The sequence below is a fragment of the Photinus pyralis genome, unplaced genomic scaffold, assembly GCF_008802855.1.
Source record: "Photinus pyralis isolate 1611_PpyrPB1 unplaced genomic scaffold, Ppyr1.3 Ppyr1.4_LG6, whole genome shotgun sequence".
NCBI lineage: Eukaryota > Metazoa > Arthropoda > Insecta > Coleoptera > Lampyridae > Photinus > Photinus pyralis.
Window position 1 is genome coordinate 2,021,468 of NW_022170663.1, and position 18,245 is coordinate 2,039,712.

General features: G+C 33.5%; 1 protein-coding gene and 1 long non-coding RNA gene across 3 annotated transcripts; both read right to left on the reverse strand.

The window, feature by feature from the left end:
* Positions 1 to 1,239: 1,239 nt before the first annotated feature.
* On the reverse strand, positions 1,240 to 11,302 carry LOC116174993 (tyrosine-protein phosphatase non-receptor type 2). Of its 2 annotated transcripts, XM_031493032.1 has the most exons (7): positions 11,020 to 11,301; positions 10,271 to 10,921; positions 10,051 to 10,212; positions 9,699 to 9,917; positions 9,505 to 9,647; positions 2,797 to 2,919; positions 1,240 to 1,546 (listed from the first exon to the last, which is right to left on the reverse strand). In XM_031493032.1, exons 1-7 carry the CDS (start codon positions 11,092 to 11,094, stop codon positions 1,522 to 1,524), a joined length of 1,398 nt encoding a protein of 465 aa, XP_031348892.1. In that variant the 5' UTR covers positions 11,095 to 11,301; the 3' UTR covers positions 1,240 to 1,521. The 2 variants fall into 2 exon arrangements, with proteins under 2 accessions (XP_031348892.1, XP_031348891.1); XM_031493031.1 differs by lacking the exon at positions 1,240 to 1,546 and having other exon boundaries at positions 1,863 to 2,919; positions 11,020 to 11,302.
* Positions 11,303 to 14,067: 2,765 nt separating this feature from the next.
* Positions 14,068 to 16,671, reverse strand: LOC116174994. Its single transcript, XR_004146212.1, has 3 exons — positions 16,494 to 16,671; positions 15,052 to 16,441; positions 14,068 to 14,564 (listed from the first exon to the last, which is right to left on the reverse strand). It is a non-coding gene; the product is annotated as an uncharacterized LOC116174994 (long non-coding RNA).
* Positions 16,672 to 18,245: the final 1,574 nt, after the last annotated feature.

Here is an 18,245-nt window from a genome sequence, read left to right on the forward strand (position 1 = left end):
CTTGTATCGGCTCCCTTAATTGTTTCCATAATTCAAATCATCCCTACCGAACAATGAATCTACTGGATAGTATAATATCAATTAATTTGAATGGATTTATAAAGTATTCATCAGCTTTTATAATGTTCCTTCATATATCTGTTGCATAGAAATACCTACTAATAAGTTAAATATTGTGTATTGCTGTCTAAGATTATATCCATAATCGAAATATTGGGCAAGTTGTTTATAGTGAAATTTTCATTTGTTAGTTACCTATACAACACAGAGTAATAAAATGTTTCTTATGATTTTAAAATGTGAAATGTAAATAATTTGCAATTGTTTAATTTCCTTTCCTTTAAATGACTTGCTGATTAAATTAATTTTAAGCAGAACTACTGTTAAAAGGGTGTTTCATGTGATCGTGGTTAGAGCAAATTAAATCTGATTAGAAAACATAACACGATTTTTTATTTAAACCAACAAAATATTAGTTTATGCACAAACAATAGAGTATTCATTAAGTACCACAAAGTAAAGTGGCAGCACTTACCAGAACTATAAATAAATAAATAATACTGATAATGTCAATAATACATTTGTAGTTGAAATCGATAAACATATCAATAGTTACTTGGTACTCAGTTACAATTGAAATGCTTTTTAAACCATTCCTGCCACCGAAATTCAAGAATAGTTGACCTTAGCTGCAATGATAATTATTTTAGAAGCGTAAATTTAAGAGTGCTTCAATTGAGATCCTATACAAGCAACTTTGTAAACTTCTCTTCATTTTGTGAGCAAAACACATTCTAAAAGAATTAAATATGGGGTTAACATATGATCTAAACAAAACACAACTAATTGACAGAAGGTGTGGATTTGTGGATAACTATCAGTAATTATCATCAAATATCTATGATTGATAAATGATTATACATTTCTATTATCAAATACTCTTACAGAGAGTATAAAAGTGGTAAGTTTCTGTCAAAATGTGTTAATTTCCTGCTTATCTTTAAATATGAAAACCACAAACCATTTGGCGATTAGCAATTTGAACAGAAAAAAGGGCCCCAAAATAAAATCTGCTCCATTAGGAAGTTACCACATTAGGCAATAGTATACTTACGCTTTTTTTAAATTGAAGTTATACCACAAACTCTGTGAAGAGTGTGAAGCACTTCCACTTAAAGCGACGATTATACACAACATTAGAGCACTATCGAAATCTAAGAAAATAAATCACAGACGAAATTAATATCATATGAATTTTATTAATCTTCGAGGTATATATATCACTATTTTTAAAATGGCTTACAAGTACTAATATGAAATGCGAGTTGATGCAATTAGAAAGGTTTGTGATGTACGGAAATTGTCATCAGCTTACATTAATGTATAAAATTGAAGACATTTAAATAACATACCAATTTTGATTGACTAGCACCTCGTCAATTAAAACGTGAGACCGTAGAACTTATCTTCAACTAATCTAAACGTGTCATACTCCCAGTTCTTCCAAAAAAACTTCGAGTGTCAGTCTCGACGCGCAGTCTTAGGCCTGCAATGAAAAACTGGCATATATAAACAATTGAATATATTAAACATGTTTATTAAAGTTTATATAAAAATTCATGAGAAAATATTAAAAATAATCACAAATCGGCGGGTTATAATGATATTAAACCTAGAAACCGATTGTCACAGCTATTTTGAATAAACAATTATTGTAACTTACATAAACAAAAACGAAAACAAATGGATATTGTCAATTCAATTTTTAATACTTTCTTTTATTAATAAACAGGCACTTAAATTTTAACTAGGAATGTAAAAAAATCTCGTTTTTTTATCAAAAGTGTGGTATTGCCTAGTTGTTTTTGAAAAAGTAAGGAGTGCTACAACTTCTATTTCACCCTGTACTGTACACAGAACTTGTTTCGACAAAAATGGCTTATCAAAATATTCGTTAGGATTACACCCGCAAACGCAAATAAATCAATTTAGAAAATATGCAGTCGAACGACATCGATAAATCACAGCCAGCTGCTTCACCAATAATTTGTAATAAACAGTTGTACAGTACTCATTAAAAAAAAACCTAACAGAAGGCACATCAATTTCACGAATTGAATTGGTCTGAATACGACGGGGCTAAATATTTTGATAAACATTTTTTGAAAATTTAGCGTACAAAAGAAAATGCCTACTGCAAAATAGTACATTTGACATTTAAGTCTTATATAAGTTCACAGCTATTACATACAATATACACGCCACCCATTATAATAACCAACTCAACAATTCGACTACCACCCTTAATGTGTACAAACAAAAACAAGTCACCAACGTAGATAAAAATATGTGCAAACTAATATTAAAAGTGGTAATCATTCTCAGTCTTTTTTCCATTCATTGCCTACGAAATAAAATGTTGAACGAGCACGAGACACAAATAATACATTCGTAAATAAAATTTGTACGTGATATGTAAGTTTAAATGTCAAATTGAATTTATAATTTTGCGTAAGTTCCCATTATACACAATATCCTCCGAATATTTGTAAAACTACAAAGAAAGAAAGGGGTTAATTCGATAATACATTAATAGCTGCATATAACATTTGTTTTTAAGACCTAAAATACAATATACTAACTAAAATGTATAAGTTTTTTTCATTTTTTAAATCATAAATACACATTGAATCGCTTTTCGTTTAAAATTCCTCTCAGCTTTTAGAGTATATATAAGCTAGGATGCCCCCGCCAACGGCGAGAGCACCCGCAATAGCTAAAGGTTTGAACAGAGACCTCTTCAGTTGTGTCCACTGCTCGTTAGCCATCTGACGTCTTTTCATATCTCGGACCCGTTCTGCCAGTTGCTCCTGTCGCTCGATACGTTTCCTATGCCGCAGCTCAGCTTGTGGCGAAATGCTGTAAAATAAATCGGAATTAATACGCAACTCTCGACACGTTTATAGGATTTATAACTGGTTTATTAAACCACAATAAGCGTTGGAATTACGTGTTTTGTTAGATTGAGCAATGTATTTTACAAAATATATATAAAACCAAAAACCTTTAGTGAAAATGGTTCCTTTTGTTTTCAGGTTACCTGTCACTCGAAATTATAGTAGTTTACGTTTACATTGCAACGCGACAAATTTGACAACTCTTTGCTACCGTTTTCATTATTTTATAGCATTTTGGTACATTAACTGATAAAAAAATTCGTTAGTTTCATACTGAACAATTATAGAAGCATACCTTCGGTAAATTGTATTCATTTATAACATATTTTGCAAATAAATTAAATTAAATTGAAATTGAAGTCTCATGCCATTGAGTTTACCAAGAAAAAGTAAGTAACTTATTTCTAATCTTATTCATTATTTTAGCGGTTAAGAAGGTGAGTGCTACTTTAGTAATATAACAATTCATATATGTTTCTAAATCGGACAAACCTCTAGAAAATCCTAAAAAGACAAGGCAATATAATAAACCCGTTAACAATGTTGATGGTTTCACACAAGCAGCAATTTGGAACTCCATTTACTACATGATCCAACCCAGTAAGTTAAAAACACATGTTGCATGTAGATAGGAGTTTCTGTCAATTGTGCTTCAAAAACAAATGATCCAGATTACCATGGGGAAATGAACAAGGACTTTTAAAGCACAACTTCAGGCATCGCTATAGCACAAAAATGTGTCTAAATGATACATTAAAAGTGGAATGGAAAAGTTTCCAGTTTTTTGTTGTAAATTAAATTTAAGTAAAATGAAACAAAACTGCGTAAGAATCATTAAAATAGCTCTACAAATGAAAAATCTGCAAAACTTTAAAGTTGTGCTATGAAAAATAATTTCGTTTCACCATTTGACGTCAGTCCTATCACAACCTATACTTTTGCTATACCATATATTACGTTTATATCATATTTTTAATAATTTTGAAATGACATGCTTACTATGGATACAATAAACAAAACAGCATCCCCCATAAATTCATGGCCTAATATTTCAAGACTGTGAAAAACACGGTTTTTGTTTTCATTTCATGGCTCAAACTAAAAAAAATATAGATTGTGATCCATGAATGTAACCAAAAATCCAAAAAAATGGACGTTAAGAGTGTTGCATTTAAAAAATACCAACTTTGTGTCAGATATCAGAAACAATGGACCAAAAATTATTTTTTACTACACCACTGGATTCTACACAAAAATATCTCAAATAGGCAGTGTTTACCTTTTTTCTATCTTGCACGGTTAGTAAGATATGATAACATCTTAAAAAGTCAAACTTTTGATTTTCACTCTGTACCTCACAAACGTAGCTACATTGAGTCTGTTTATAATATGAAAAGTTTCACAAAAAGGCCGCACAGGGTCGCGAAAACAGAAAGTCTCAATCTTTTAAAACAGCCAATCTTTGCATTTTTTTATAATTTATTTGTTTTGTGGGCTACATTTTATATTTTTCCATCATTGTTTTGGAATTGACATGATTTAACCTCAATGGATCGCGTACATAGAAAATACCGTTAATCTTTATATATTTTATTTTATTCATTTTTGGTGTAAATGTGTGCTGAATTTATGGTTATTTTTGATACATGGTCTTGATCGGAAGTTAAGTTTATAAATTTTGATCATTCTTTTAAATAAATAGAAATGATCGAATTATTTGAAATTTGATGTGTGTATTGACTTGTTTTTTGTAAACTAACATTTTTTCGCCGTGAATGAGATTGTAACCACATTAGTTACGACTCCTAATGCCCACATTGTTCTCGAATGTCAACTATAGGCTAGGAAATCCTGAATGAGGGTACATAATTGCTAGCTGTTCGAGTAGTGAAACTCTGCTAACACAAAAACTCTTCAGTTTAGAATCTATTCGCAATATTCCACTTTTCATGCAGTTTTAATATAAGGATTTTACTGCACCATTTTTAACCTTGACTGCAGCTAACTTTGTGTCTATGCATTTACTGTTTCTGTTAATCACTTCTTAAACTTGATAATTTTACAAATTATTGCTTTTGAATGTATTAATCAAATGTCAAGGTTTTTCTCAGTCATACTCTTTTTTCCTTTCTATTCGCAGATAAAACATCTTCCAAATGATTGGCTAATCCGTATTGTTGGCGATTTGCGTTAAAATTGGGACATACCACAACTATGTAAGACACTGTCAGAGGGAAGTTGCACAGATCACAGTATATTTGAGCGACTTGTGAATTTTTCAGTGATAGCTGATAACTGTCTGTAAGGGTACATTTATGTTGGCGCTGCGAACTGCGAACAGAGCAGTGATGAAAGCGAAGCAAGTTTTGCAAAATATAATATCCATCCTAAAAATAACGATATCAGCAAATGAATCTCTTTCCTCGCTCTTCTCAATGCAGCTATGCGTTTGCGCGATGCCTACGATACTTACAGGCCGGAACGCTCGAAAAAGTCACGTGACGTTAGGAGTCATATGAAATACATTACGGCTTATGGAAAATCCGTTCGCGGCTCCACTATTTATTTTTTTACTCCGGATCCGTTCAACATAGAGCCACGAAATTTCAATGAGAGCTTGTCAATAGTACACACAATCAAATTATGGTGTTCGTTAATTTTCGAGCGCTCCGGCCTGTAAGTATCGTAGGCCTCGGTTTGCGCCGTTCGAACATAAGCGCGTCCATTTACTAGAATATTTTGCAAAACGTCGCTCCGCTTTCATCGCTGCTCTGCTCCCAGCGCCAACATAAACGTACCCTTAGATAACAATGACCGATCCATAGTCGAGTGAGAATGATTTCTTGTCATGTAAGTAGTTCTACAGGGTACCTTTCATTCTCTGCTGTTCTTTTTATTGTTTTCAATTCACTGTCCCTTTTCCATTCTTCTTTTCCAACTCACATACAAATTCTTTTTATACACCTTGTACAGGGTGAGTCAACGATTGCGCGGATTAACTTAATGCCTTGAAGATAAGATTTTTCGATAGAGTGCTTTTGTATTATGATATGGTTGAATATTCTCCACATTTTAAAAATATTTGGAATTATACAGGGTGCGCCCACAAAGTAGGGCTCCAAAATGGTACATTTTTTTAAATAGACCCCCCTGTATTTGAATGCATTTTTGAATTCTACGTGTAATTGTACGTCTTTTTGATTATATGGTTAATATCGGAAAAACTAGTAGTTTTAAAGATAATTCGATCTGTATGAAAAATTGGGCATTTGCAAGCGTCAGTATATTGTCAAAATTATTACTTAAAATTTGATTCCAGGTTTTATATCTTTTATCCTGGGTTAAGTAAAAGTCAAATAAATACATCTACTATGAAACATTAAAAAATAGCTTACAGGGTGTTTTTTTGTAGGTCCAAAGTCACAAAACTTCATATTAAAAAATCTCACTTTTTTTAAATGGAACACCCTGTATATTTTTCTTTCATCTTTTAGCTCTTCCAAAAACCTTCAACTTTTGATAATAATGTCCTACCTATCTCTGATATTTTTCAAAATATCTTGTTTTCCTGGTTTTTATATTTTAATCTGAAATAAGTTCTAATTTACATAATAACGAGGTGAATATGAAAAAAAAATGAAACTAATATCACTGACTGGATGACATTAGGAGTTAAATTAAATTTGCTTTGTAGTCAAATGTTTTTACTTATTCTCCAGTTTTTGGACTTAAAATAAATTGTTTGAAAAATAAATTAATCGATATGATTATTTAAGAATAGAATATAAAAACCAGGAAAACCAAGATATTTCGAAAAATATCAGAGATAGGTATACAACATTGTTATCAAAAGTTGAAGGTTTTTGGAAGAGCTAAATGATTAAAGAAAATATACAGGGTGTTCCATTTAAAAAAAGTGAGATTTTTTAATATGAAGTTTTGCTTTGGACCTACCAAAAAAAACCCCGTAAGGATAAAAGATATAAAACCTGAATCAAAATTTAAGTAATAATTTTGACAATATCTGACGCTTGCAAATGCCCAATTTTTCTTAAAAATCGAATTATCTTTAAAACTACTAGCTTTTCGGATATTAACCATATAATAAAAAAGACGTACAATTACACGTAGAATTCAAAAATGCATTCAAATACAGGGGGTTCTATTTAAAAAAATGTACCATTTGGGCGCCCTACTTTGTGAGCGCACCCTGTATAATTCCAAATATTTTTCAAATGTCGAGAATATTCAACCATATCATAATACAAAAGCACTCTATCGAAAAATCTTATCTTCAAGGCATTAAGTTACTCCGCGCAATCGTTGACCCACCCTATACAAGACCTCAGGAATATCATCTACCTCTGTATGATTGGCAGCCAGGTGAGCCTCGAAATCAACTTGTTCAATCCCGAGAATTCCTACATACCTTGTCCTTGGGTATTGAGGTAATGTTATTTTTTCTTTGTTTATAATAATTTATTTATAATAAAAATATTAACACACTCCACTAAATTAAATAACTGCTCTCGTATAGAAAAAATTGGCTATGGTGATGTGTACTGCAAACAATATACAGTGCGTTCGAGATACGAGGGTCACCTCAATATCTCTTTTATTTGGCGAGATACGAAACATGTCAAATATAATTTTATATGTGACATTACGATCTATATTACTGCATATTGAAATTCCGGCATAACTTCCGGTTTAACCGGAAATCGATACAACTTTTGGTTTTTTAAATTCAATACCTATGTTTTTTAAGATTTTGAAAAGGGCAATCAATTTTCTGTACGACAACATGAAATATGCATATGGTTAATCTACCAAAAAATGGAGAAATTAGTGCTTCAAGATTTATAGTATTTTCTAATAGTTTTTGTTTGTTTTACGTTGTATTGTATTGTGAATACCTGTACATTTGTGGCATGTCCATATACATTTTTGAAAATGTCTTAACTGGATAAATAATTTTTATTATTATTATTAAAAAAATTATGAAATCTAGCATGGAGGGGTGCCATACCACACAGAAAATACATGTATAGAGCGTTCCATTTAAAATAAGCAAGTTGGCATATCCGAAACTGAAAAATGTTTTACATCAATTCCTCTTAGTAACAGTAGTATATTGCAACATTTTAAAAATAGTCCCAGGTCTCCCCCTTTAGAGATATAAATAGACGGTATTCCTCATGGGACATCGACATACGAGACGCTGACAATGTTTTAGACAATCCAAAAACTCTGACATGGAGAATAGAATCAAAATTTTTTGTTTGAAGAATAAATCTTTCATAGAATTTTAAAACGTTTGGCTATTATTGGGCATAAAGGGAGTAGGTGAAAATTGTTAGAAATTCTTGGCTTGTTGAATTTTTTTGCCTTAATTTTTGAGTGGGCGGGGTTTCAGCCAATCCACTATACATTTTCAAATATCCATGCCCGAACCCTGATTCGAACCAGGGACCCTTAGTACCACAGTCCAGCTGCCACACGGGCCGGCATTGAGACTCATATTTAAAAACTGTATTCTTTACTATTGGAAATCTTTAGATCCAAAAGAAAAGTGAATTCTTTTAGTACTTTCTGTTTGTGCATTTTTCTGTATTTAAAACGCGTTGTAAGACAAAAAGTTCATCTTGTTTTACCCATTAAACCATTTAAAAAAACATACTAAGTATATAAAAATATGTTTTTATTTTGTCGTTTTTTTTCCTATAGGAGAAGAAATATATCTTCTTTTCTTTGTTTTTCCACAGTATATATATATTGAAAGAAAAAATTCAGTTTTTGTTATTTATGATTCATAGAGGATAACATTTTATGAGCTTTTTTAAGTGTTCCAATGTTATTTCGCTTAAAGAAGAAAGTTCTTAACATTTTATTGGTGTCCGCATTTAATTTTTTTTTTTAGAAAATAAAACCTCAGTTTCTTTTGTTTTTTTTTATCCAGAGGGGTTGAATACTCTACCGATCAGCGATCGATTACATGTTTTTGGTTTTCTGCATTTAGTCTTTGAGAATTGAAATATGTTTTATTGCACTTTTGTAGTCCCAAAGAAATCTTTCATGCATGACATTTGTTATAGTAATAATAGTAATAGTTAAAGGCACTAGTAGTTTCCTATACCATTGGACAAATATTCTTACCTCTATCATCATCTAATTCAATTAAAAATAAACAACACATGATATATTATTAATTATTATGCACTTGTATGTATTGACAGTAGAGCTACTTGAAAAGATTAAAGCAAATTTTGGAAATAGATGTGGGGGAAATGGGCACAAAAATTTTGAAACTGTTATAGAAATATCTGGAAATGGCAATAGGGCATGCAACATCGTTAGCCATTTTTTTGAAAAATGTTAGAATTGCCAAGAATTTTGGAAATAGAAAATTTTTGAAATCATGAAAGTTTGGAAAATATTTTGAAACTGCCCAAAAATGCAAATGTGGAGGACAAACTTTCAAAAAAGTGACACTCGAAAGAAACACCTTACTAAATCAGATGTTTCTATCAAAACAGATGGGTCATACCTATCGTGATGGCCGTTTATCGTATCCGACTTATCCGAAACCGGGCTGCTTGTTCTAATAGATTCGTCTTCCAACTCGTCGGCGCTACTCTCTTCGTCCTCACCAGGCAACACTGGTAAAGGACCACTGGGTGGATTTTGTAACTACAAGCACATTACCGTAAGAACATACATTATAAAATCGCGACCGCGTACATCTTCTATACTACCGTTATCATCATAATTAAAATCACTAAGCGAAGCACTGTTAGGAATAGTGGGTAAAGGTCGATTTACCGGAGGACCTTCGTACGTCATACGATTAAGGCTATCTAGTCTCGGAGGCGGCAAAGGCGGAGATTCGTCCTCTTCGTCGGAGCTATGATTGCAATTTTCCGACACGCTGTTCAATTCTACCTGATCAGAATTGCAGTTCTGTAAAACAAACGGGTTAGTTATCGAAAAGTTCCGAGAGGGTTTTACCTGAACCGAGGAAAAGGGAAGTTAGGATTTACATTGCTACGGTTAATGAGGTTAAAAGGAGCGATTGAATAACTTTGGAAAATACCTGAGAATCGGCCGGAGATTTTGTGAACTGCTTGGCCCCCTCTATGATGGCTTGATATGAAAATTTGAGCTGTTCGGGCGTTTGAATCAGTCCCATTCTGTACCTTCTCATTTCCAACAGGATGTCTTTAACATCGACCGAATTTAGTCCAAATTTCTCAATCTTAAAAAGCACAAATTTTAGATAATAATACGGAAATAATAATGGCTGTTACACTTACAAGAATAAGACACGAATCAACAAGGCAAAAAGTTCCAGATCTACCGATACCGGCCGAGCAATGAACAATGGCCGGACCGACGTCACTTTCCAGTACGCCCGCCGCTTGTACCTTACGTAAAAATTCTAAGAAAGCAGTCGGAGAATTCGGTACCCCAAAATCGGGCCACGTTATGTAATGAAATTGTAATATCTCTCTACTTTCGCCGGACTTAACGTCCGTTAGCCGTAATAATCTCGTGAGATAATAGGAGTGATCTTGTTGCTCTAAATATTCTAACGTAAGACCTACATCGTCCAGTTTCATAATGTAGTCGGCGCCTATTTTAATAGGCCAGTATTGGCAACATTTCTCCTGCTTCTTTTCTACTAATTTATTTAACATAAGCACCGCTTTCGTGTTCTGCTCCCATACCATCAACCAAAAGTGCGCGATTGTGTTCGGTAGGGGGCCCTGTGTTAAAATATATTGTCTATTCGCTCTTTCAATTTTAATTAAATTGGCATTAATGTAGTCGGTCGAACCTCTCTGTAAAACGATCCTACTGTGGTCAAAGGGGCTGACATCTCTGTATCTGTTTAGAACTTTATTTTGTGGTTTAATCGCCTCCAAGCAGGTATTACTATATTTCGACGAATCAGATCGAATTTGCTGAAATTAGTTTTAATGAATGACCTATTTATAACTTGAAGTATTTGTGGAGATCGCATTTGATTTCGTAGAATTAGTGATTAGCAATCTATATTTACCTGATAAAGAAGTTCCCACCCGTTTTTAGAATTGAGGTTTAGATACTCTGATTCAATATTGTTACCAGATGTCATTTTCAATTTTAATTTATACTTTTTTGGGAAAATCACAAAAACGAAATCAATAGGAACTCATATACTTGTCAATTTTACACTTATTAACGAATGAGAAAACTGCCAACGAACGAACTTTTATACAAAACTTTTTACACACCAACAGTAAACGTAGTCGCCATTATTAAAAAGAGTAAACATAATCGTGGAGGCATTTAAATTCCCGTACACCGAACGAGGACAGATAACGGAAACCAACTACTGTCAAAATGAGGGGCTGCCAATATAAACATTCAAAAAATCTTCCAAAAATATTTAAATAATAGAACTGTAATTTTAATGAAAGATTGCGCTAGGGATGAATCTTACTTCATTTTATGAACTTATGTGTTACAATTTTTATTGTCACCAGTAAAATCATAAACAAATGCATTTACACCTCCATGGACCATTGCTACGGTTACCAGTGGCGTACACTAAATACGTTCAGGTTGAAGGCATATGCATCATGCATGTCAATTTGAAAACGCACCACCCCAAATACCATGCGATCAAGAATGAGTTGCTGTTAAGTCACCTTTGGAACTTTTGTTTACAGCAACTCATTGTTGATCGCCCGTTATATGAATCGCAACAAAAAATATACGGCAAAACAAAACTTAACATATTTAAGGGGGACTTTTACAAGGCTGGTCGCGGATTAAATTGGATCAAAACCTATTTTAAAGGTCATTCAAATGTCCTCAAAAATATTACACATTGGTGGCGAGCCCCTGAAAACTTAACCCCGCTCTAAGAACTCGTGCGTTAATTTAAAAAATAGACGCCAGGGGTAAACACACTTGTTTTACGTCAAGGGGGCGTTTGTACGCCATGGTGCTGGAAAAGGCGAACTAAGAAATTTTTTTAAATACTCGCCGTTTTGTGCGGATTTACCAGCAGGTTGAGTAGGCTGGAGCGCAGGGTGACAAGTTTGGCCTAAAAATTTCAAAAATAAAAAACGTTATTATACAGGGCGAATTTTTTTTTCATTTTCACTATCGCTGGGATCTCGTAAAGGGTAGCAGATACAAAGTCGCTTAAATGAGCAAAGTTATGCAGAATTTTATGTTTATTAATTTTCCCTTTCAAAGCTTCTTGTAACTCTACAAATAGCGAAGTTACAGCCAACAAACCGAAAATTTTCCAAATTACGCTGGCGTTCATTTATTTTCAAAGATATCAAAAAATTATTTTAACAAAGCCTTAGTGATTTTTTCTCATCTTTCTGATCTCTATAATTATTTAGATGTTTTCAACACATGTTACTTATTGCATTTCAGTGCTTTAAGAAAAATCAAACAAACCATAAATAATTTAAAATAAAGCATAAACATGATGGAGTAAAATAAATATTTATTTTATTTATCGTTAAATTTGTTTCGTTTAATGAGATAAGCCTCAAAAGGAGCACCAAAGAGATGTTTGACAGACGCACCATCTTGAAAAACTGCCTTTACTTAAAGCAAATGGTTAAATCATGACAAACCTTAGATCATTATGTTAATATGTATGATCTACGTCAGAAATGGTTTTTTAATATGTTCTTTCCTCTGTGCTTGCTTTTTAAATATTATAATAATAACCATCAATGTAACAGATAGATAGGTAGGTACTTATTTGAAATATTTAGTTGAAATACCTATTTTCTATTTGGTATTTAAATACCAAACCTATTTAGTCTCTTGTATTTAAAATAAATTACCATTTCTTACTTTGTATTTTCTATTTTAAATAGATTTTGAAAAATATTGTACCCAGCTCTGCATCTATAGGATCCAATAATTACAAGTAGCTCATTTAAATTCCTTACATTATGTTTTAAAAAATGTTATTTGAAGTTATTTTATCATTTGTCTCATAATAACAATCTGTACATTTAAAATTTGTGGAAAGTTTATGATTTAAAAGATGTTTGATACTGTATTTATGATTTGTCTAATATCGATGAGCACCTTTGACATCAGTACAAACTTTATGTTTTAATACATGTCGCTTGAAGACATATTTATTATTTGTCCCATACTCACAATCAGTACATTTAAAGTCCTTTGAAACTTTATGTTTTAAAAGATGTTGTTTAAAGTTGCCTCTAACATTTGTCCCATAATTACAATGGGCACATTTAAAATTCATAGAAACTTTGTGGTTTAAAACGTGTCGTTTGAAGTTGCGTTTAACATTTGTACCATAATCACAATCAGCACATTTAAAATCCCTAGAAACCTTATGTTGCAGAAGATGTCTTTTGAACACAAGTTTATTATTCGTCCCATAATCACAAATATCACATTTAAAATCCTTCGAAACTTTATGTTTTTTAAAATGCTGTTTGAGGTGGCGTTTATGATTTGTCCCGTAATCACAATCAGCACATTTAAAATCCTTTGAAACTTTATGTGTTAAAAGATGTTGCTGGAACAGGTGTTTATGATTTGTCCCATAATCACAATTAGCACATTTAAAATCCTTTGAAAGTTTATGTTTCAAAAGATGTTGTTTGAAGTTGGGTTTGACATTTGTCCCATATTCACAATCAGAACATTTAAATTCCTTTGTAACTTTATGTTGTAGAAGATGTCGTTTGAAGAGTTGTTTATTATTTGTCTCATAATCACAATCGGCACATTTAAAATCTTTCAAAACTTTATGTTTCAAAAGATGTTGTTTGAAGCTGGGTTTATCATTTGTCTCATAATCACAAGCAGCACATTTAAAATCCTTAGAAACTGCATGTTTTAAAGAGTGACGTTTGAAGTGGTGTTTATCATTTGTCTCATAATCACAACTAACACATTTAAAATCTTTAGAAACTTGGTGAGTTAAAAGGTGTTGTTTGAATATGTGTTTATAATTTGTCCCATAATGACAATAACCACATTTGAAATCTTTAGAAACTTTATGTATTAAGAGATGTTGTTTGTACACAAATTTATTATTTGTGCCATAATCACAATCAGCACATTTAAAATCCTTGGAAACTTTATGTTTTAAAAGATGCCGTTTGAAGAAGTATTTATTATTTGTCCCATAATCACACGTAGCACATTTAAAATCCTTGGAAACTTTATGTTTTAGAAGATGCCGTCTGAAATTGCCTTTAGCATTTGTCCCATAATCGCAGTCACCACATTTGAAATCATTAGACCCTTTATGTTTTAAAAGATGTTGTTTGAAATTGCTTTTATAATTTGTCTCAAAATCACAATCAGCACATTTAAAATCTTTAGACACTGTTTTACACCGAGTTAAAAGGTAATGGTGCTGGACTTCTTCATTATAAAGAGATTTAGAACAAAATGTACCAATGTTAACTTCGTCCTTTATTGTCACCAAAACTTCGTTGGTTACTGAAATGTGTCCCCGAAGAAAGGAATGGATTTCTTCTTCATGTTTTGGTTCGATTTTAACAAGTGGTGTGTCATCTCCATCCATTATACCCGAGATTATACCTAACAACAATACTGTTATAAATAAATGTATTAAAAATTTATTTTATTAAACAATGCAGAGTGGAGATCCCAGGGCAACCAGACATTACTTTCAGAGTAACTTTGTTAAATAAGATTAGGTCTCAGAATACATAGGTAGTGTTAGTAAGTATCTATACAGAGAACACAATATTTACAGGTACCAAATGCTAAAGGTAGTAAAATACTATGAAAAAAAGTAAGTAATCCCTGGTGGTTCTTGGATCTTGAACTAATACCTAAAAATTTGTCATTCTTCCGATGGTAATTCAGTAATCACACAAAATCTAATGCTCGTGGAAGTTGTACCTGCGTTAACCCTGGTGAAGCAGAGGTACCTAATAGGTACCTTTATCTTGAGCCTTGCTCTTATGTTTAAAAACATTAATGCAAAAGCAAAGATATGTACATATTGATGTACTCTCGATTATACTCACCTAGAATATTAAAAGTCTATCACAATACCTACCTACATGTTCTTTACATGGCACATCAGGAAATGAGGAAAAAAGCTACTCTCCATAAATAGAAAAGCAAAGCACAGGACCTGCGTGCGGCAAAATAACTTCAACTACAGTGTCCACTGCGCAAGAGTCAACGCAATCGTGCGGCCACTAAGCTGTGGTGCGGCTGCAACAGAAATTACCAAAGGGTGTATATGTTACCGGCAAACTGCGAAATCCGGCATTTTGCAAAATCCCTAGGCATTTTGCGAAATGACCAATGCAGCAGGCAAAGTGTTAAATGGAACTCGAGTTTGCACTTCTCCTGCCTCTCTTTAAGGATTTCGCAAAATGCCTAAACGTTCAGGCAAAGTGAGAATGCTCGGATATTTTCCACAGATTGCGCGTACAGCGGTGCCAAACGTAAAACCGTCGCGTTACTACCTTCCCCCATCTGATATATTCTCCACAGTAAATCCAAAGGTTGACTCAACAGAAAACCGATAGATGAAATGCAGTATAAACGTGAGCGCAATATTTGGCGAGTACTTAAATAACATCGCAATCGTACGCGTCGTTTACCATCCAATGGCAACGCTGTATCCCCAATCTGTGGGAAATGACGAAGCCTTCGCACTTTGCCTGCATCTTTAGGCATTTCGCGAAATCCCTAAAGAGAGGCAGGCAAAGTGCGAACTGCAGCTCCGTTTCTCACTTTGACTGTTGCATTCGTCATTTCGCGAAATGCCTACTGTAGGCATTTTGAAAAATGCCGGATTTCGCAATTTACCGGTAACATATATAAGGGTGGGGGAAAGCGCGTCAAATAATACCTAGTGTATGTCATGAGTGTGTAAGGGGGAAGGGAGGGACATTGATATTGGCTGGATTACCGGACCTCATAATTTGTTATAATTAAAATAACTTTAAAATTGTCGCAGTTTCACTGTACACACTTTCTTATTCGCAAACGTGTATACCTACAGGATGGCCCAACGAAAACAAAACAGACTTAATAACTCGTAAGGAAATAGTTTTTGAAGCAAACGCAAAAACACGTCGATCTTCTACTTCAAAATGTACACCCCTGCTGGAATTCTCAACTTTGAATACAAGACCAACTTTCGCCACCACCAGAATCGACATTGATGAATATCTAGCAAATATTGCCGTATTCCAATTTGAGGTAAATACATGGACAGAAGAGTGATAAAGCTACTTTCGTATATGATCATACGCCATTTTATTGAAAATTAGGCAGATATCGTGCATTTGTTCATTTTGTGATGTTATAGTACCTAGGTAGGTAAGCTATATCACTGATAGTAAACTACACCACCATCAACCCCGTCTTCCTGAGGATGCCGCTACTGCAACAACAACCCCCGCGTCGAAAACCTTCTTCCCAACGTTTTCCTGGAAAAACAATCTTACAGTAATGCTGTAATTCTTTTTAGTAAATACTTACAAGCCTCTTCCATCCTTTCCATTTTGCTTCCGTCTGCCCGAAAAGGCTGGCGATAATCAGCATCCAGAAAGACGAACAGTTTTGATACATTCATGTTTACGTTGCAAAATTACTGCAGCTGAATAACGCTCGATCGGCTTTATATGTACATACTATATCAGGTATGAGCGTCTCGAGAGAAGATAACACCGATGATTTAGAACACTTAATATTTTCGATATCGATATAAGGTAAAGGGGATTTTCCAAAAAAAATAGATACAGATTACACTCAGCTTCAAGAATCGAATACAAATATTTAACTTGTGCTGAATTTTTTTATCATACATGAGCGAGGATAATGCCTTCATTGGACAAATATTGACAGTGTTTTCCCCAAACTTTTGAAGAAAGCGCCTAAGTAAACATAAAATGTCGGTGATTTGTGATTTCTAATATGTAGATAATGGCGACTATGATATTATACTTGCCCAAAGCTCAAATAATGCACGAAAGACGTTTTTGAGTAGTTGAGGGCAACAAGCACGCGAGGGATTAGGACGCACTTTAGTCCTGTGAACTGTGCCTGTGATATACACCTACGCTATTTTTAGCGCATTTCCACAAAAATAAAAAAAAAATGCGCTATTGTGACCACTTTGTCCGTCCGTCCGCCCGTCCTCTCGTTTTGCGACGCTACTAGTTCTTTATCTTAAGAGCTATTGTTCTACTTTTTTCGCTATTTGGTTCGTTATGGTGTCGAGTCTTGCACCAAGGAAGGAATTTTTTCTGTACCGCTTACAAAAAAAGTTATTGTAAAAAAAACAAAAAACCGTTTTTTACATGTTCCATAATTTTACACTTTTGCCGTTTATTAACGATCCTAGAGATCGTTTATAATTTTGCATTGCTGTCTGTCGTCTGCCTGTTGGTCTGTCCGTCTGTTCCTTTGTCTGTCTGTCCCTCTATCTGTCCGTGTGAACGATAACTTTGTTTAGAAATGTCCGATTGCTTTTACATCTCCGTTAGTTATGAACTGAATTGCATGAAATTCAATATGGGCATAGCTTTAGCCATATAATACGCAATGCCAAAAGTTGAGTCGAATCGATTCAAAATTCACAGTGCCCTTTTCGCATCTCGACCATTTATAAACCGAATTGCAAACTTTTTTAATTATAAAAGTATTTAAATGAAATTTGATACATAGCCACTTGGAATAAATGAAAATCGAACGCCAGTTTCAAAATTTGGTTTTGCGCATGCGCAGTGCCAATTTTTTTATTTATGGAAGAATTTAAGCGAAATTTGATACATAGGCACATGGAATAAAGGAAAATCAAACGCCAATTTCAAAATTTGGTTTTACACATGCGCAGTGCCAACTTTTTTATTTATGGAAGAATTTAAATGAAATGTGATACATAGGCACTTGGAATAAAGGAAAATCTAACGCCAGTTTCAAAATTTGGTTTCGCGCATGCGCAGTGTCAATTTTTTTATTTATGGAAGCATTTAAATGAAATTTGATACATAGGTGCTTGGAATAAAGGAAAATCTAGCGCCAGTTTCAAAATTTTATTTTGCGCATGCGCAGTGCCAACTTTTTATCTATGGAAGCATTTAAGTGAAATTTGATATTTAGGCGCTTGGAACAAAGGAAAATCTAACATTAGTTTCAAAATTTAGGTTTGCGCATGCGCAGTTCCAACTTTCTTATTCAGAAAAGCATTGAAATGAAATTCTTCTCATAAACTGAACTTGAAGTAGCACG

Bases quoted from the DNA above. Each gene is read 5' to 3' on its own strand.
- LOC116174993 (XM_031493031.1), bottom strand. From the start codon at position 11,094: ATGACATCTGGTAACAATATTGAATCAGAGTATCTAAACCTCAATTCT. The intron at 9,918-10,050 runs GTATTTTCCAAA...TTTGTTTTACAG, and splicing joins AATCTCCGGCCGATTCTCAG to AACTGCAATTCTGATCAGGT. The intron at 2,920-9,504 runs GTATGACCCATC...TTTATTTTACAG, and splicing joins ATAAACGGCCATCACGATAG to CATTTCGCCACAAGCTGAGC.